Source organism: Melanerpes formicivorus, unplaced genomic scaffold (genome assembly GCF_026170545.1).
Source record: "Melanerpes formicivorus ecotype bairdi unplaced genomic scaffold, bMelFor1.0.p_v2 SCAF_83, whole genome shotgun sequence".
Classification (NCBI taxonomy): Eukaryota; Metazoa; Chordata; class Aves; order Piciformes; family Picidae; genus Melanerpes; species Melanerpes formicivorus.
In genome coordinates this window covers 526,531-545,023 of record NW_027142435.1, presented here as the reverse complement: position 1 = coordinate 545,023, position 18,493 = coordinate 526,531, and the positions used below count along the sequence as shown (strand labels likewise).

The window sequence follows — 18,493 nt, the reverse complement described above, 5'->3', positions numbered from 1 at the left end:
CAGCGCGGGGTGCCGTGGGCGCGCTCCCGCTTCCCGCCCCGCTCCTCAATTTGCGGCGCTGTCGTAAAAAGCGCGGCGGGGGCCGCGGCGCTCGCTTTACGGCAGAGCTCCCAGGAGCTACGCTCTGATTGGCTCCGCCGGGGTCGCGCCGCGCTCTGATTGGTTCCGCTCAGGGCCGGGGGCGGTTTGAGCGGCAGCGCCCGGCGCGGCGGCGGCTCCCCAGCTCAGGCATCATGGTGAGCGGCAGCGGGGCCAGCCCAGGGCGGGCCGGGAGCTCGGGGGGTGCTGAAGCCGCGGGGAGAGCTCGGCTCGCCTCTCTCCGCTGTTGCGGTCGGTGTCTCGGTCCCCGGCGGTGCCTGAGGCTTCTTTCCTCTCTTCCTCTTGCAGCTGCCATTGTCCTTATTGAAGACGGCGCAAAACCACCCTATGGTGAGTATCGGCAGCGTGATCCATCTCCGGTCCTACAGCCCGCCCTGGCCTCGGGATCGCCGGTGACACCACGGCAGGGCCTTGTACACCGGGGCTGAGCCGGCGCTCCGTGACTTCTGTCTCTTATAGTTGGTGGAGCTGAAGAACGGGGAGACATACAACGGGCACCTGGTGAGCTGTGACAATTGGATGAACATCAACCTGCGGGAGGTCATCTGCACATCCCGGGTAAGGCTGGAGACCCGCCCCGGAAGGAGGTCACCCAACCTCCGTGTCCCCGGGGACCGGCCTCGGAAGTGCCCAGCTCCGTAGCTGTCTCAGATGCCATCTTCCCTTTTTTTTCCTTTTTTTGCTTAAAGAGGCTGATCAGAAGGCTGGGGACAGAGTTTTGAGCAGGGCCTGTTGTGACAGGACAAGGGAGGATAGGTTTAAGCTAAAAAAAGAGGGGTTCAGGCTGGAGAGAAGGGAGAAATTTGTTATGCTGAGGGTGGTGAGAGCCTGGCCCAGGTCGCCCAGAGAGGTGGGGGGTGCTCCATCCCTGGTACCATTCCAGGTCAGGTTGTGTGGGGCTCTGAACAACCCCCTCTGGTCGGGAATGTCCCTGCTGACTGCAGGGGCGTTGAACTGGATGACCTTAAGAATCCCTTCCCCTCCAAACCATTTGATGATTCTCTAGTCCTGTGCACAGGGGACTCCTGCCCGAGGTGCAGGTTTCGTAGTTACAACAACCCTAACGAAGGAGCTCGTACTCACGTGGGAGCAGGGTGGCTTCCTGCACTGCACAGAAACACCCTCAGAGCATTTCTCTCCCAGAGGCTTCTCAGTGTGGGGCTGGGGCTGCAGGAGGGGTGTGATACCCCTGCCTTGTGGAATGACACTGAGCTGGGCTTCCCAAGAACAGAGCCTTCATATTCCAGGTGCTGCTCCAGAAGTGAGGTTTGCTTCAGACCTGCCCTGACTGTTAGGAACTTGCTCTCTGCTCCTCCAACTCCACATCAAAACAGGAGCCTATTGTTTACCTGCACCAAGGCTCTGCACTGTCTGGCACTGCCCTTGGCCAAAGTTGCTCCAGGAGATTGTGATCTGTGTTTTAGGCTTTGACCTCAGTCAGAAGTGTTTGGTCTTGTCCCTACCAGCTGCCTGCTGTGGGAAGCTGCAGCCAGGTGGATGCTGGCTGTTGGTTCTCTTTCCCTGCCTTGTAACATCAGAGCTCTGTGGGAGAGACTGGCAGAAATCCTCATTCCTCCAAGAAATCTCTCTGCAAACCCCCAGTGCCTGTTGTCTCCACAGCAGGAAGGATCTGAGCGATGTTGCTGGGGCACAGAGAGAAGTTTGCACATCAGTAAAGCTCCTGAGCAAGGTTTGAGAGAGACCTTTGAGGCAGGACAGTGGAAATAGAAAATTGTGAGTGCACCTTGGGGTGTGGCAGGAGGAATGGGAAGGAAAAGCTGTTGGATTTAGCAGGAGGGGAACTAAAAGGAGGTAACAGACAGCAAAGCCTTCTCCATGTCCCTGACACCTCTCCTTGAGAAGCTGCTTCCTACGACTTGTGCTCTGCCGTGGGAGGGCGGCAGCTCGGGTTTCCTTCTCTCTTGAGTGGTGCAGAGGGGTCCTGTGGCTCGCCGGAGCAGCTGTGATCCGCAAACCCCGCGGCGCCTGCGGAGCCCCGGTGGGAGCGGCGCTCGGGGCCGCGCTGGCGGGGGCTGGCCGCTAGGTGGCGCGGGGCAGCGGCAGGCCCGGGCGGGTGTTTACCGCGGGGCGGCCGGAACGAGGAAGCGGCGGAGCTGGCCCCGTCCTGCTGCACCCCGAGCCAAGGAGCAGGCACGGGGCCCGGGCAGGGTGGGGTCTGCTGGGTGTCTCCTGCATCAGGGCTGTTGCTGCCTTGTCTTGTGCGCCGAGAACTTGCCCGTACAGGCAGAGCGGCCCCAGATAACTCCTGGGGGGTGGCGTGGAGCTGGCTGCGCTGCCCCGGCAGGGGAGGCAGCAGGCGGAGCGGGGCGTGCTGGCTTCTCCCCCTCCTCCGGGCCGTGGCAGATGCCTTCTCCACATGCTGCCTCTCGAGACTCGCTGGGCTCCAGCGATCCCATCTGCAGCCAAGCCCTGCTGGAGCTGCGGTGGAGCGGGGTGAGGTGCGCCCCTGTCCCTCCTCCCAGTGACATCATGGGCGGCACAGTTGTTGTTTGGCTTCCACACTTGGTTCCTATTCCCACAGCCGCCCTCGCTGCGCAGACAAAGCCCTGACAGAGCCCAGAAAAGCCTTGAAAGTGTTAAACAGCTACAAACCACCGCACAGAGATGGCTGCTGCCCAGCTGGGCACCTGAAGGCTCTGGTTTATATCTTTACCATCTGCAAGCTCCATGTTTTCCCCGGTTGCTGTGCTCTGGTGGCACACACCCTGCGGCCAGCTGGCTCCTGCCCTGCCTCGCTGCTCCCTCCACACCCCAGAGGAGCAAAGGCCTGAGGTGACTCCCAGCTGGAGAAGCCCTGCTCCCCCTCCCGCCCCCCCGCCCTGCTTTTCCTGCCAGAGTTGGTTGTTTGTAGCAGTTCTGTTCGCTCACCACCCTCCCCTCTCCCGTCCTGCTTTCAATTCCCCTCTTAGGTGAGAGTGGAAGGTGTTTGTTGGTTTCCCCAGCCTCTCCTTCCTGCATTTTCTGCAGTTTGTGCAACAAATGGAGCCGAGTCGCTCATGGTGGCTGCCTTCCCCCCCAGGTTATGTGCTCTGCAGGATCCCCCCTTCTTTTTGCATATGGGAGCAGATTATGCCCTCAGAAAAGGCTGGTAGGGCTGTCCTGCTCTCAGAAAAAGCGATGGAAATACTCAGGTACCCCCCACAGCACCAGGGTTTGTTCACAGCCTAACACATTGCTCCCTCCTAGGATGGAGACAAGTTCTGGAGGATGCCAGAGTGCTACATCCGTGGCAGCACCATCAAGTACCTGCGGATCCCTGATGAAATTATTGACATGGTGAAGGAGGAGGTGGTGTCCAAGGGCAGAGGCCGTGGTGGGATGCAGCAGCAGAAGCAACAGAAGGGTCGTGGTGTTGGAGGCGCTGGGCGAGGTAATGATCCTGGTTTGATTTTCAGCTGGGAGAGAGGTGAGCAGTGTCCCTGCCCAGCAGTGTCCCTGCCCAGCAGTGTCCCTGCCCAGCAGTGTCCCTGCCCAGCAGTGTCCCTGCCCAGCAGTGTCCCTGCCCAGCAGTGTCCCTGCCCAGCAGTGTCCCTGCCCAGCAGTGTCCCCTCTGGAGCAAGCAGCAGCTCCTGTGCCCAGCTCTAGAGCCTGGGCTGTGTCTGGGAGAAGCTGGAGCCGCTCCTGTGCCAGCCCCAGCCAAGTGTGCCTCTTGCCCTGATGGAGAGGCAGCCTCTGCCAAGGAACAGGAAGGATTCGTGCCAGGGATGTGCCTCCTCGTTCCTGGGGTTGGGCAGGAGCTTAGGAGAGTCTGAACTTGACTGTTCCTACCCCTTCCTGGCTGGTTTCAGGAGCCTGGCCCCATGAAACTGGTGTCTCAGTGTAGTCTGGGAGGGAAGCAAATGCCTCTGCTGCCTGGGCTCTGACAGGGCAATGAGAGGGACTCTTCATCCTGTCCCTGTGGGGCTTTGGAGCCCTCCTGACTTGTTGAGTTCTTTCTTTTCCTTTTTTGTTTTTCTACTCATGTCTAAGGGTTTGTGTTCCTCCTGCTCAGGACAAGTAATTGATGTTGTGATAGAGGAGAGGTTGCTCCTCATGAAGAAATAGGTCACCAGAACAACCCTTCCCTGCCTGTCCCACTCTGCCTGCTTAGGTGATCTCTGAGCACTGCAGCTTGGGGCTGTATTTGCTCTTTTCACCCCAAACTGTCCTGCTGGAGGCCTGGGAGCTGTTTGTCCCCCTCTGGGCTCACCCCTCCTGCCCTATCTCTGTGATTCACTTTCTGGCCTCCTCGCTCAGCCCCAGGGGTGTCCTCGGCACAGGCTCCAAACCCTGAGTGCACAAAGTTAGTTTTAGCCTGGGAAACTTCAGGTTTTAAAAGGAGCCTTGAGGTCTGAGACTGATGGGGGAAGCCTACCCACAGAGCACCCCTGAGGAGCTCCCTGTGTGTTGCTTGAGGAACCCTGGGAGGATCTTCCCAGGGGCATCCTGCAGTGCTGGGAGGAAAATCCCTGTGATTTCTGCTGCCCCTGCTCCCTCCTGGGAGCCCTGAGCATGCAAAAGCGACCTTTACAAATCTGAAGGAGCCTTTATTTCCCCTCCTTCCCTTCCCAGTGTCCAAAGCACTTGGCAGAGCAGCTCTTTGGGATATGGTTATTTGGATAAACATTTGGAGCTGAACATGGGGTTTATTTTATGGTTTTTCTCTGCTGTGGAAATCTCCACCTTGTGGAGAGCAGAGCTGAGTGTCCTCTGAGGTGGATTCCCTGCTGGTTTGATGTGCAGCTTCAGCTGGCTGATGGAAGATTTTAAAAGGGGAGCTTCAGCATTTGCTAATTAGCTAAAAGGTTTGGCTCTCATTACTGAGACACGAAGGGAGGAGGGGAGAGAGGGGAAAGGAAGGGGGAAAAAAGGCAGGACAGTGCTGCTGAGAGGCCAGCAGGCAGGAGGGAAGCTGTAATTGTGCACACAGTTGAAAGGATTCCTGTTCCTCACACTGCTAATCCTTCGTCCTGCTCCTCGCCTGGCCAAGCCCTGAAGTGCTGCAGCTTTAGCTCTGCCTTGCTGGGAGCAGCCAGAGCCCCATCAGCATCCTGAGCACTGCAGGGTCAGGAGCAACTTGTGTTTTGCCTCAGCTTTAGGCACATCTCCATGAAGCAACCACAGCTTCCAGAGAAGCTCTTCTGCCCCACACCCAACCCGGGGCTCCGCTGGGCTCCGCCTGTTGTGCTGAGGCAGATGGCAGGGGAGGTCCACAGCTTCCGCAGCACCGCAGCCTGGGCTGGGTTGGGAGGGACCGTAAAGGTCATCCAGTTCCCACCCCTGCCATGGGCAGGGACACCTCCCACCAGCCCAGCTTGCTCAGGGCCTCATCCAGCCTGGCCTTGAACATTTCCAGGCTTGGAGCCTCCATAACTTCTCTGGACAACCTCTTCCAGTGCCCAGAGAAGTCATGCCAAGGCAGAAAGAATTGCAGGCAGGAATCTGTTTGGGGTGAAGCTGGGCAGGGCAGGGTGAGCTCAGCAGCTGCCATGACAAAGACAGAGACAGCTTTTGGGTACAGATCTGTGGTGGGCAAGCTGCTGGGGGTGCCTTGGACTGGAGGATCCCCAGAAGTCCCTTCCAACCCCAGCATGCTGGGATTCTGTTGCTGGCTCCCAGTGATGCTGTCACAGCCAAGCTCTCTCTTTCTCTCCTCAGGGGTGTTTGGTGGCCGTGGCCGAGGGATTCCAGGCAGTGGAAGAGGCCAGCAGGAGAAGAAGCCTGGCAGACAATCAGCAAAGCAGTGAGAGGCTGGCAGCAGCCTGCCCGGGGTGCAGCGCTGCCAGGCCGCTGGGTTTGGGTCACCTCAGGGTTGCCATGTGTTCAAAAGTCTTCCCTCCCTGCTCCTCCATGAGTGCCCCAGTCAGGTAGTTTGGAAGCCCCTTTGCAATTGGATCTGGTGCAGTGAGCTTCACTCACTGCTCCTAGGCAGCAAATCATTGGAAATACTGTAAAAAATCATTGGTGGGGAAGGACCTGAGCTCTGCCTCCCAGCTGGGGGAGGCACTGGTTTGAGTTTTCAGGGCCACCAGGTTTGATTTGGGTTGTCCTGCAGAGTGGCCTGAGAAGGAGGCCAACACTCTGGATTGTTTGTGTTTTGTTTTTTAATGCTTGGAACAGGCAAACTCACTGCATTTTAACAGGTGTGGGCTTGGATCTGCAGACCCCTGACCTCCAGGACTTTGTCTCTTTCTGGTCTTAAAGGTTTGGGAGCTCTTGAAAAACAACAACACTTTTAAGCTGTTGCTTCTCTTTCTGGCCAGTTGGTTCTGACCCTCTCCTGTGGCTAAGGGAGAGCTTGGGATGAACTCTGCATTGGCCTTCAAGGCTTGTGTCCAGGAGGGCTCTGTGACAAATGAGAGGTTCCCAGTTAGTGATTACTAATTTGACTTCAGATGAGAAGTCTCCTCGAAAGGAAAAACCTTTTCTGTGCTCTTGCAGGAGGCTTTTCCTGCTTTGTTTTGGTTTACCTGCAAAGCAACCAAGCTGTTGATTGATTTCTCTCCCTGCTTTGAAAACTCTCTCTCGTGCCTGTGATACCAAGTCCTGAACCCCAACAGTCTTTCTCCTTCTCATTTCTTCTGGTACTTAGTGAGTGACCTCACTGGTTGTGTCGCTTCCATTTCTGGTCACCGATGATCTTCCCTTGGGGACACAGAGCAGCTCCTGTGAATTCCCAGGCTGGGCTGCTCCAGTCTTCCATCCCCCAGGGTGCAGGGTCCCATGAGCAAAATGCACCCACAAAAGACCCTGGCTGACCAAACAATGTCTGCATGGGGGCACAGGGCGGGAGAGAGGCTCTGGCTGTGCCTCAGCCCTGAGTGGATGAAGTAGTTTAATGTTAGGGGGACAACTGATAAGTGTGGCTGCTTGTGAGCAGGGGCTTGGGGGTTTTGGTTTCTCTGCTGCTCTGCCATCACCCCTGGATTGCAGGCAAGTCAATGACTTATTTTTTTAATGTTTATAGAACTTGTGTGCAGTGGTGAGTGGGAATAAATCACCAACCTCTGCCCCACGCCTGCCTCTGTCTGTGACAGCCCTGAGCCCTGTCCCTGTCTGCTCCCACAGCCACAGGCTCCCCTGAGCCCACGCCCAAGCCCTGCTCTAAGTCACAAATGCCCAGGCAGAGGGGGAGCTCCTTGGTTGCTAGCAGCAGCCACAGGCTCTCCTCAGCGAGGCCTTAAGCAGCAGTGCAGCATTCGGTGCCCATCCTGGGCAGCTGGCTTCTGCCAGGGAGCCAATTCTGGGCCAGGGGGAGGGGGCAAGAATCCTCCCCCTGGAAACTCGAAGCGCCCCTGTGGCATTTTAACAAAGGCCAGGCTGAGCCTTGTGTCAGACTTTCCCTTCCCAACCTGCTCCCTCCCTTCCGAGGCCCTGCAGCCACAGGAGCTCCGAGTGCTGCCCTGCTGCAGAGGAGGCAGCCACAGAGCTCTCTGGATTTCAGCTCTGTTCTGGCAAAGAAATCTGCACCACAACAGTGGGACCTTTGGCTTCAGCTGGGCTTGAGTCCTCCAAGTACGCCTTATCTCCTGACAAAGCTCTGGCTCTGGAGCTCGTTAAGTTCTGCTTTCGTTTAATTACAACCACAGGCTTGAGCAGCCTTCCCTGCCTGCCTTCCCCCTTCCTTTTTCCACCTCTGGAGGGATATTTTTGTCCCGAGCCAGGGTACAGCAGCTTGGGGGAGAAGATGGCACCACGTTAAGAGCAGCATTGAGCCTGGGCCTTGGTGCGATGCTCAGCTGCAGCTTTGAGCCTTTCTGCCCCAAAACCTGGTGCCACGTGCTCCAACCCTGCCCCATGGCAGCAGGGGGAGGGGCGCGGGGAGCTGAGGCTGAAAAGAATAAAAACAACCACAGAGCAGGGAGGAGCAAGATAAAAGCAACAAGCAGAGAGAGGAGGAAAGAAGGTCTGAGCCTCGCTGCCGGCGTGGGTGGGTGCCGGCAGCCTGGCACGGCCCAAGCGTCCCGGCCGGAAAGACAGGCTTGGGCTGGGGGCACCCAGCAGAGGCCACCCTCAAACTCTCCCTGCTGCGTTCTCTGGGTGTTTTCACGGCAGCCGGGCCCGTGGCAGCCGTGGGGCCGTGTCTCGGTGCTGCCACTTGCCCCACGGTGACTCAGAAGCTCTGAGGCTCGCCGGGGAGGCAGCGCAGGAATGGTTCCAGAGGCTGCGACGCGGAGGGAGTGGCTGCCGAAATACTTCAGGGCTGCGCTAAGCAACTAAAAATACCCTGCAGGCCCCCTCCTCCCCTGCCCTGCTCGCTCTCTTTTGCTTGTTTTCCACTTTTTTGTGCTGGCTTTTATTTTTTTTTTCCTTTCTTCATTCTTTGCTTTGATTGTCGGAGGCCCCCCTGCCTGGAGGCAGCAGAGCCCCCCGGGGCCGCTGGGGGTTTGGGGGCAGAGCTGGTGACCACTTCTTGTTTTCCCGGCTGGGTTCCTCACTCCCTCCCTGCGGCGGTGACCAAGAGGTGGCTTTGCCTGGTGCCTGTGGTGCACATCCCGGGGTGGCAAATGCTCTCCTGCTTGTCCCCTTTTGGGGGGGCGGCTCAGGGTGCACGGTGCATCCATGGCAGTTTGTGGGCACCTTGGAGTCCAGCCTGTGCCCTCGGCTGGAGCTGTGGCTGTCAAGTGGCAGCGTGGCACCTTGCCTTGGCTCCTGGCTGCAGTAGGGTCGGGCAGTGCCAGCATCATGGAGCTGGCTGCACCCAAGCAATGGTCCTGTTGTGGCTGGGGAAAGGGAGAGCAGGAGGAGCACCTTGGGGGGCTGAGTATGCTCTGGTGAAGGTGGCCTCACCGAGGTGGCAGCAGTGGGGGTCCGTCCAAAACCCTCGCTGCTTGCTGCAGGTAAATATAGCCTGGCTGGCAGGGGGCACAGAGTGACTCAGTGGTGCTCAGGGGGCTGAGCCAGGCTCCCATGCTGCCGGGAATAGCAGCTTCAGCCCCCAGATGAGGTGACAGTGGCACTGCCACCGGCTCCATGGATGGGCACAGCCCCACTTGTGCCCTCCCAGAAGGTGGAAGGGGCTGCTGAATCATGACCCTCATTAAATGCTCATTAAGAAAATGAAGCTGCTGGCTGCCCGCAGGCATTGGGCTGCCAGCAGCAAGACAACCTGCGGTGTCTGGTGTGGGGACAAGGGATACCTACCGGTGGTGACAGGGTGGGAGCACACAGTGGGACCACGGGGTGCTGTGACCCTCTGAAAGGACAAACGGGGTGGCAGGGGTGAGGGGCTGGCAGGGCTTCGCCGGCAGGGTTGTGCGGGCAGCTGGGCCCGGCCGGAGTACAGATCGTGGCTCTCATCCTTGGCCACCTGCCAGCCACTCTTCAGGGAGGCCCCGGGGCCGGCTCGTTCCTCCCCGCGGCCGCGGCACGCACCCGCGGCCGGGGCCTGCTCCCTGGGGGGCACCCGCGGGTGCGGGCAGGGTGCTGGCAGCAGCACGGCTTGGGGGGCACAGGCAGCCGCGGCCCGGGGTGTGTCCCCAGCTGGGGGGGGGTCCCTGTGCAGTGCTGGAGCAGGGGAGCCACCCTCTCGCCCCTGTTGTCCCCCTGCCAGTCCCCGTTCCCGGCTGGGCGGGTTCCGCCAGGACACAAAGTCTGAACCTGCCGGTCCTGCCGCGGCCGCGCCCCTAATGACAGGTTGGTGGCGGAAACGGGGACGGCGGCGGCGGCGGCTTCACCTGCGAGCTCCGGGGCCGCGGGGACACCGGGGCCGCCCCCTCTCCCACCCACCCTGGGTCAGCAGAGGCCACCAGGCTGCCCCCATGCTCGGTGCCATGCTGCGCCTCACGCCATGCCACACTGTGCCGTGCTGTCCCTGTGGTCCGTGCCGTGCCCGGTGCCATCACCCCATGCTGCGCTCCGCACTATGCCAGTCAGCCGGGGTTGGGCAGGCAGGATGGGCACACCGGGACATGGGCTTCTTGCTGGCCTCGCCTGCACCAGGAGGTCAGAGGGACTCGGGGCTGGCATGGCACCGGCATAGCCGTCAGCTGCAGCCTGGCACTGCCAGCGGCGTGTCCCACTGGACCCCCACACCCCCATGGCTGACGCCGCTGATTTATCGCCCTCATTAGCGCAGGCCTGGGTCCATCTGGCTGTAATTAGGAGCAGGTCGGCGTCACCTCAGCACCGCTGTCCCTGTAGTCCTGCCATGCACGGCGCGTCCCTGCCGAGCGGCACCAGGACCCCTCGGCCTGCACCGCGGGGGTTGCATCCTGCCGGCGCGGGGGGTTATCATCGGTGACGTCACTGCTGACGCCGATCCACCCCCACAGCCGCCCGCGGGCTCGGCCGGTGTGACGTGCGCCCTGTGCCGCCACCGCCACCGCTTAACTCCTTCCCCGCTGCCGGTCGAGGGGGGCCAGGGGTGCCGGGGCCGGCTGCCCACCCATGCTGCGGCACTAGGCTCAGCCGCCGCAGGCTGCAGCCATGACGGCTTCATCCCAGCAGTGAGACACAGCTGGCCACCTGCCCACCTTGTGCTGGTGCTCACCAGCGGTTGCTGGGCAAACCCCATTGTCCCCGGTGCCACCGGCACGTACCGGGAAGGCTGTGATGCCCGGGGGGAAGTGGGGAGAGGCTGTGACACGGGAGGTGCTGGTGGCACACACATGGTGGCAGTCCTGTTCTGCTGGGGCAGGGACCGGCTGGGCAGGCCTCAGTGTACCCGGGCACCCTCCAGCCCGGCCGCCGGTGCGGGCACCGGACAGATTCAGCTCGCGTAGGTCATGGCCTGGACACCCCCGAGGGTCCCGCTGAGGCCCCGTGCCCCAGCCCGACGTCTTTGCTCACAGTGCTCTTTTACAGACGGGGCCCGGCCCAGTACCTAGGGCTCGGTACCGGTCCCACGCACTCTGTCCGCTTGCCCGCTCCCACTGCCGGTGCCCGGTCCCGGTGCCCGCCCTGCCTTTGTGCCCATCATCCCCCCGGTGGGGCGCGCGCCGCGAGGGGCCATGTGATCTCCCCTCCCCCGCGCTGACGTCAGCCCAGGGGCCCTCGCGCTGTTGTGCCGTTTACTCGCCGGTCACCCCGGCGACAACAGGACCGGGGAAGGGGAGAAAGAGAGCCAGGAGTGGGCGTGGCCCCGCCTCCCGGGGCGAGGTTCCCGCCCAGTTATGCAAATACCATGGCGAGCGAGGACGTCATCTGCAGCCAATGGCGGCTCGGCGCGGTGACGTCAACGCGCCGGCGTGCCATATTTAAGGCGACGCGGGGGCCGCGGCGGCGGCAGACGCGTGTGTGCGCGCGCAGGAGCGGGGCAGCGGCCGGTCCTACCGGCGCCTCCCCCGCCCTCCCCTTCCCCCCCCCCGGCACCGCCGCGCTTCGCCCCGTTCCTCCCTTCCTCCCCCCGCCCCGGCCCCGTTTCCCCCGCAGCCGGGCGGGGGAGGAGGATGGAAACACCCTTCTACCATGATGATGTGTTGAGCGGCCTCGGCAGCGGCTTCGCTCCCTCCTCCGGTAGCAGCGGGCTCCTCCTGCCCTTCCCCGGCGGCAGCATGATGAAGAAGGACGCTCTCGGAATGGCGTTACCGGAACAGGTGGCGGCGGCTTTGAAAGCACCGGGCGCGACGAGCGGCGAAGCGGCGGGGCTGCTGGGCTCTGCCGATCTGGGGCTGCTGAAGCTGGCGTCCCCCGAGCTGGAGCGGCTGATCATCCAGTCCAACGGGCTGGTGACCACCACACCGACCAGCGGGCAGTTCCTCTACCCGAAAGCCGCCGCTTCCGAGGAGCAGGAGTTCGCCGAGGGTTTCGTTAAGGCGCTGGAGGACTTGCACAAGCAGAACCAGCTGGGCGGCGGCGCGGCGGGGAGCGCCGGTGGAGCAGGAACCGGAGGAGGCGGAGGAGGCAGCAGCACCGCGGGCGAGCTGCCCGCCGCCGGCCTGGCCCCGGAGCCGCCGGTCTACGCCAACCTCAGCAGCTACCCGGCGGTGAGCTACGCCGCCGACCCCGGCCCCTTCGCCGCGCCGCCTCCCCGGCTCCCCCCGCCGCCGCCTCCCCCGCCGCTGAAGGACGAGCCTCAGATCGTGCCGGAGGTGCCGAGTTTCGGGGAGAGCCCTCCGCTCTCCCCCATCGACATGGACACGCAGGAGCGTATCAAGGCGGAACGAAAGCGGCTGAGGAACCGCATCGCCGCCTCCAAGTGCCGCAAGAGGAAGCTGGAGCGGATCTCGCGTCTGGAGGAGAAGGTGAAGAGCCTCAAGAGCCAGAACACGGAGCTGGCCTCCACCGCCAGCTTGCTCCGCGAGCAGGTCGCGCAGCTCAAGCAGAAGGTCCTCAGCCACGTCAACAGCGGCTGCCAGCTCCTGCCCCAGCACCAGCACCAGGTGCCGGCGTACTGACCCGCGGAGCGGCACCGAGGAGCTCCCGCCCCGAGGAGCTCCCGCCCCGGGCACGGACCGAGGGACCCGGGCACGGACTGAGGGAGCCCGGGGCCCTGAGGGTGTGAGGGGAGGGGGAGCAGAGCCGTGCTCCCGAGGGGCTGCCGCCCCGCCGGTGGACTTGAGGGGGAGCCCGGGCATGGACCGAGGGGCTGGGGGAGGAGGGAGCACCGTGCTGGGGGGGCCACGCTGCCCGCCCCCCGCCCCGCCAGCGGACCGAGGGGAAGCACCGGGCCGCCCCCGCCCTGCGCCGGGACTCGCCGGGCCGCCGCGCCCGAGACATTCCAGTCAGGCCCCAGTAAAACCCCGCGACACCGAGATCCGCCTCTTGCTGTGTGCTGCGCCGCGGGGAGGAGGGGGCGGAGGGGGCCTGCGCGGGAAGGAAGCGGCGCGGCCGAGGCCATCTTGGGGCGGGGGGGAACCGGGGGGGGCGATGGAGCGTGATGGGGGCGGGGGGGGGGGGGGGGGCGAGCGGGGCTGCCCCCGAGTCTGGGCAAGGGGGTCTGGGCAGTCCCTAGGGATGCCCGCAGGGGGTGGTCCTCTGGGAGGAGTTCGGGGGCGGGGGGGAGGGTGGTCCTGGAGCTTCCCCGGGGCCGGGGCTGATCGGGGGTTGCTGCAGTTCCCATGTGTGGGTGCCTGGCGTTACTGGGGCGAGTCTGGCGGTACCTGAACGACCCTGGGGCCAGGGGGAGGCGGGGGTTATCTGAGGTTACTGGGTCTCCCTGGGGAAAGGGGGGCTCGGAGGGTCCCCACAGGTGGTGGCAGGAGCCCAGCAGCTTGTGGGGCTGCTGGTCCTGGCTGTGGCTGTCCTGCCAGACCCCCACGGGAAAGTTCACCAACATCCTTCCGCTCCATCCCCCCGCGCCCCGCCAGGCTGAGGCTCCGCAGCCCCTCCCCGGATTCGGGCTCCCCTCCGTCATTTCCCGGCACCTCGCTCCCCGCCAGCGGCTCCCCGGCCCCGCTCCGTTCCGCGGAGCGCTCCCACGGGTCGGACTCTCCCGGCAGCGCTCGGGGGCGGTATCAGCGCCGGTGGCAGAGCGCTCGGCTTAGGGCTGCCAGCCGCGACGTGCCGAGCCGTGCCACGCTGCCAACACCGGGGGTAGCGCCGCTGGCGAGCAGCCCGGCTCTCCGTGGCCCTGCCGTGGAGGGAGGGGGCGGCGGGCAGCGTGGCCTCCTCGGGGCCCTGACAAGGTGCCGGAGCGGCTCCGGTTTGTCGGGACCACGCAGCCCTGTCGAGACACAGCTGCGCTGCGACCCACTCAGCACCGATACCGGCGCCGTGTCCCGGCGCGGAGCCAGCGCAGCCCTGCCGCTGCCGCCAGCAGAGGCACGGCGGGAGGCACCGAGACCCGAGGGCGGGGCGTGAGTCCTCACGGGGTTCCGGAGGGTGCCGGTGCTGCGGTGCGGCCCGGGGCCAGCAGCGGGCGCGGCGGGCTGCTCGCCCCCGCCTCCCCCGAGGCGGATAAAGGCGGCGGCAGCAGGGCCCGGGGCAGCGGCATGGCGCGGGGCTCTCTCCTCCTGCTGCTGTTCTACAGCATCTCTGTCCTGCTTGCTAAAGGTACCGGAGAACGGCGAGCACCGGGATGGGTGGGTTGGGGCAATCCGGGAGGTCCCCCGGGGGTGCTCGGACTCCTTGTGGGGCTACACGTCCCACAGTACCGGGAGGGCTGTGTGCTTCCCGGTGGCACTGGCGGAGAGGAGTCTGTGGCAAATTCCTGTCCATCCCTGCAGTTCCAAGAACCGGGAGGGTTCCGAGTGCGCCGCGCCCGGGGAAGGTACGAGGCGGGGGTGTCCGGATGCTCCTCCGCCCTCCTCACTAACGGGCTCGGTGTGCCCGCTGCTGAGGAGAGGTCTCCGAGCCATCCCTGCCCGACTTAGTCCAGCGCCGGGGTCTGCAGCGGGGCTGGGCTCAAGCCCTGCCCGGGGCAGCCAGAGACCCGCGGCACGGGGGTGGGCTGCACGCAGTTTCCAGGTGCCAGCCTGTTTGATACCTGCCCCCCCCCACCCCCCGCCCCGGGGCTCCCCGGGCTGGCAGCAGCACCCTGCCCCTCCCACAACCGGCAGCAGCCCGGGACAGGATGTAGCCCCGGTGCTGCCAAACCGGCTGGGCTGGCTGGGGCTGGCGGTGGCGTGGGTGCTCTGGGGGCTCCAGCAGTGCTTTGGCACTCTGGAAGCAAAGGGCTGCAGTGCCCTGTCCCCCTGTGTCCAGTCTGGGCCCCCTAGCAGGCCCCCTACAACCCGAGTTGCCTCGGCTTGGCTGCTAGCTGGCACTCAACTCCTGGTGCTTGGGCCTGGGTTCATCACCCTCCTCCCAGCATGAGTAGCATCTGGGTGGGAATGGCTTGTCCCAGTGTCCCCAGTGGCTGTGGACACCCCCAGCCACTCCACTCCCCCTGGGTGCTGTCAGTGCATTTCACACTGGTGTCACCCATGGAGCTGGGCTGGACCTGCTCCTCCTCTTGTGCAAACAGGACTTTGAGACATAATGGCACTGCTGGCACTGCCTGGCAAATGCTGCCACGTCCCGTGTGGGCACAGCAGAGCCCTCCTCATGGCCCAGCAGGGTGTGCAGTGGGTGCCAGGAAGTCTAGGCTGGCACATGTGCATGTGCCATGACAAATGCCCACCACTGCCATGCTGCTCTGCCCATCCCCAGCAGTGCTGTTCCTGGGCTGCAGTGGCTTGGGAAGCTCTTCCTGGCCCTGGGTTTCCAATATTGGCTAAATCCCAGGTTTCTGCCCCTCTCTGTGTGGTGAAGCCACCTGGAAGGTGAGCACCAAGAGGCTGGGAGCTGCCTGCCACAGGCATTGCTGTGCCCTTGCTGACCACCTCTCTCCTCCGTGCTTCAACAGCAGAAGCCAACCCCACCAGCTACACAACACTGCAGAGCTCAGCGATGTCTGTGTCACCTTCTCCATCCAGCTCAGCCTCAGCCTCCATCGGAGGGGTACCCAGCACGGCTCCAGCCAGCCACAGCTCAGGGGTAACTCGGGCAGCTCCCTCCAGCCCTGCTGCATCATCTGTGCCCAGCCAAGCGAGCACAGAGGCCCCTACAGCATCTACCCCCTCCAAGCCACCCACCACATGGACTCCATTGAGCACACCGGATTTGGAAGTGTCTGGGACAGCCTTATCTGACCCAACCCTGACGACTGCTCCCTTTGGGGAGGTACCAACATCAGAGGCGCTGCCAGCAACAAGCTCGGGAGCGCTGCCATCTCTGCCCGGCACGACCACGGCATCGTCTCCGTCCCACCCAGCTGTGCCCAGCTCCTCGGCCACACTGCAGCCAGACAGCTCCACAGCCCCATCCTCACTCAGGCCTTCTCCTGATCCCAGCTCAGTGAGCCCCAGTCCCAACAGCACCTTGGCCACCAGCTCCAGAACGGCACTGGCCACCAGCTCCAGAACGGCACTGACCATCAGCCCTGGTGAGCGCCAGGCTGGGGGACACCGCAGGCAGGGAACTCCCAAACCAGCACCGAGCCACGAGTTCAAGAGCAGGCCTGGGTCTCACCTGGGCTCCCTCTCCCTTGCAAGATGGGGCATGGAAGTTCTGGGTTGTAGGTCCCCAAGTGAGCTCAGGGTTGCTCCATCCTCCTCTGTCCCCTGCTCCCCTCTCTCCTCCATCCCCTCTGTTGTAGTGTGATGGTTTAGCCCACCCACACCAACAAAAAGCTGAGCTCTCATCATGGTACCATAGCCAGGGAAGGTGGAAGGGGCCCAGGCTGGTTCCCTGTGGGTGAAGGTGGCACAGGAAGGTCCTGGGTCTGTGAGAGGTTTGGAGAGCTAGAGCCAGTCATGAGGCTGGTCTTGCCCTGAGAGCCACCACAGTGCCAGGCACGAGGCCCGGGGGTGCCAGGGGGGTAACAACGTGCCCATTTCTCCCCTGCAGTGCTGAACCCCACCAAGTCCAACCCTGTCGAGGTCGCCATCATCTGTGTCTTCGTCTGCTTGCTGGTGGGGGGAGCAACCATACTGCTGGTGTGGCTGTACCAGCACAGGACCCCCCGGTTCCACCACCTGGAGGAGGTGACCATGGTGCGTAAGGGCGGCAGGAGGGTGGCAGGGGGCAGAGCGCTGCGGGAGAGCTGCCAGGCAGGAGCACCGCTGGGTGTGGTGCGCTTCAGGAGCAAAGCTGCCTGCAACCAGGAGGTGCTTCTGTTGTGTGAAGATCCATGGAGCTGGGCTGCAGGCTGGCTGAAGGAGGGGGTCCTGTGAAGGTGAGAGGGCTCTGTGTGGGCTGAGCCCACTGCAGGGAGGTTGAGCCAGCAGTGCCAGCAGCTTCAGGAGAGCTTTTGAAGGCTCCAGTGCCTTCGCCTGCTTAATTGCAGTTTTCAGACTGCAGTTGTCACCCCTCGGTGTGGCCACAAGCCAGACAGAGGACATGGGAAAAAGGTTTCAGTGTTAATCAGCTAAGCACCACCCAGTGGGCAGGGACAGCTGGAGTGAGAGCATAGAAAGTCACCAGGGGAGCGGGGGGGGTGTGGGGGAAGGATGGGGGTGAGGACAGCCGGCATGCTGTGCTCCTCTTCCTCCACCGAAGATAAGGACCCTTCTGGGTAGGAACTGCAGCTTCACTGAAGGGCTGAATTTCTGCTGCGTTTCTGTGTGAGCACAGTGCCACTGATTTGTGCCCACCTCTGCCAGGCATTCCCTGGGATAGGTTCACTCAGGTTCCATCGCTTGCAGTCAGTGCATTTGTCACCAGCAGTCCTCCAGCTGTTGTCTGTTGCTTTAATAAACAAAAGCAATCACTTGTTTGCATTTTCTGAACCAGTGGCAGTGCCAGTGCCAGTGCCAGTGCTTCTTGGGGGACTGGAAAAAAGGACACAAACATTAACTGTGTCAGACAGCTCCAGGAAGGGTCCTGGACTGTGACAGGCAGATGCTGCCAAGTAGGGCTGGGCTCTGGGTGCTCATCTCATTCTCTCTTTCTTCCCTAGAGCAAGGTGATGGAGGGGTCCCCCAGTATGCAGCACACACCCAGATGACCCCCACTGCTGCCCCCCCCCCGTGCTCCCCACGCTGCTGAATAAAGAAGCTGCTGACTTGGCTCTGGTTTCTCATCTACAGAGTGCTCTGCACCTTGCCAGGGGAAAAATCCCGTCCCAGGGGACACGGGACACCCCCAACCACTTTCGAGGTCCTCTACACCTGTCTGGAGGCCCTGGGATGCCCCTAGGCCCAGCAGGGTGGGTGTAGGGTCGGGTGCAGCGGTGTGTAGGGTGGTGGGGGCTGCACAGCCCCCCCCGGCACGATGGGATGGGAGGGAGCGAGCGGCCAGGCACGCACGGCGCCTTCCTTCTGCTCCGCTGCACACGGCCGGGCCGCGCCGCCAGCACCGCGGCACTGTGGCACACGGCAGGGATCGCGGCTCAGGGCGACCGGCCTGGCACACGGGGACCGTGGCACAGGGCAAGGACTGGGCATCGGTAAGAGGCTGTGGGTGATGGTGGCGTCTGGTTGCAGCATGGACCCAGGTGCGGGGCTTGGCATCCCCTGGGATGGGCTGAGCTGAGGCTGCTCCTGGTGCTGGCTGGGCCGTGGGGGGCTCAGATCAGGAGGGACGGGGGTGAGGGGGGGCTATGTGGGCACAAGCGGCTGAGCTGTGCCCAGTGTGCTCCAGCTCCCTGGGGATGGCAGGCGATGGGGTACCCACGGATGATCGCTGATGTGGTGCCACCAGTCTCGTGGCTTGCTCTGTGATGCCGGCTGGGGGCCGCCCCCGTCCCCCGCGGGTCCGGTCCTCATCCAGCCCTTGGAGTCACCGGGGTGGGGGACTCTGTACCGGGGGGCTTGTGCGGGACCCTGAAACCCGAGGTGGGGACTGAGCCGGGACCATGGGTGGGAGGAACCGGCCTGTCCCGGTCTCCGCGCCGGGGCCGGGGGGGCGGAATCCCGCCGCCGCCGCAAGCCCCCCTGCCGGCTGCAGCTCTCGGGGCTTTCCCCAAGCAGGGATAGCGATGCGACGGAGCCGGACGGCGCTGCCCTTCTTCGGCGCGGAGGTGAGAGCG

The 18,493-nt window shown here is 63.2% G+C and overlaps 3 protein-coding genes across 5 annotated transcripts; all 3 read left to right on the top strand.

Moving 5' to 3' along the window:
• Nucleotides 1-131: 131 nt before the first annotated feature.
• LSM4 (LSM4 homolog, U6 small nuclear RNA and mRNA degradation associated) lies at nt 132-7,114 on the top strand. The gene is made up of 5 exons (XM_068164888.1): nt 132-236; nt 388-429; nt 559-657; nt 3,307-3,490; nt 5,758-7,114. Exons 1-5 carry the CDS (start codon nt 234-236, stop codon nt 5,844-5,846), a joined length of 417 nt encoding a protein of 138 aa, XP_068020989.1. The 5' UTR covers nt 132-233; the 3' UTR covers nt 5,847-7,114.
• Nucleotides 7,115-11,379: 4,265 nt separating this feature from the next.
• On the top strand, nt 11,380-12,794 carry JUND (JunD proto-oncogene, AP-1 transcription factor subunit). The gene has a single exon (XM_068164875.1). It carries the CDS (start codon nt 11,490-11,492, stop codon nt 12,435-12,437), a length of 948 nt encoding a protein of 315 aa, XP_068020976.1. The 5' UTR covers nt 11,380-11,489; the 3' UTR covers nt 12,438-12,794.
• A 382-nt stretch (nt 12,795-13,176) lies between these two features.
• Nucleotides 13,177-17,541, top strand: LOC137454691 (uncharacterized). 3 transcript variants are annotated; one of them, XM_068164873.1, is made up of 4 exons: nt 13,177-14,034; nt 15,332-15,907; nt 16,372-16,699; nt 17,423-17,541. In XM_068164873.1, exons 1-3 carry the CDS (start codon nt 13,974-13,976, stop codon nt 16,695-16,697), a joined length of 963 nt encoding a protein of 320 aa, XP_068020974.1. In that variant the 5' UTR covers nt 13,177-13,973; the 3' UTR covers nt 16,698-16,699; nt 17,423-17,541. The 3 variants fall into 3 exon arrangements, with proteins under 3 accessions (XP_068020974.1, XP_068020973.1, XP_068020975.1); XM_068164872.1 differs by having other exon boundaries at nt 13,179-14,034; nt 15,329-15,907; XM_068164874.1 differs by having other exon boundaries at nt 13,181-14,034; nt 15,329-15,907; nt 16,372-16,517.
• Nucleotides 17,542-18,493: the final 952 nt, after the last annotated feature.

What these genes read in the sequence shown, in the direction of transcription:
- LSM4 (XM_068164888.1), top strand. An exon ending in AGGTCATCTGCACATCCCGG is followed by an intron (nt 658 to 3,306) that starts GTAAGGCTGGAG and finishes GCTCCCTCCTAG; the next exon opens with GATGGAGACAAGTTCTGGAG. An exon ending in TGTTGGAGGCGCTGGGCGAG is followed by an intron (nt 3,491 to 5,757) that starts GTAATGATCCTG and finishes TTCTCTCCTCAG; the next exon opens with GGGTGTTTGGTGGCCGTGGC.
- JUND (XM_068164875.1), top strand. Translation starts at nt 11,490, where the DNA reads ATGGAAACACCCTTCTACCATGATGATGTGTTGAGCGGCCTCGGCAGC.
- LOC137454691 (XM_068164872.1), top strand. Translation starts at nt 13,974, where the DNA reads ATGGCGCGGGGCTCTCTCCTCCTGCTGCTGTTCTACAGCATCTCTGTC. An exon ending in CTCTGTCCTGCTTGCTAAAG is followed by an intron (nt 14,035 to 15,328) that starts GTACCGGAGAAC and finishes GTGCTTCAACAG; the next exon opens with CAGAAGCCAACCCCACCAGC. An exon ending in GGCACTGACCATCAGCCCTG is followed by an intron (nt 15,908 to 16,371) that starts GTGAGCGCCAGG and finishes TCTCCCCTGCAG; the next exon opens with TGCTGAACCCCACCAAGTCC.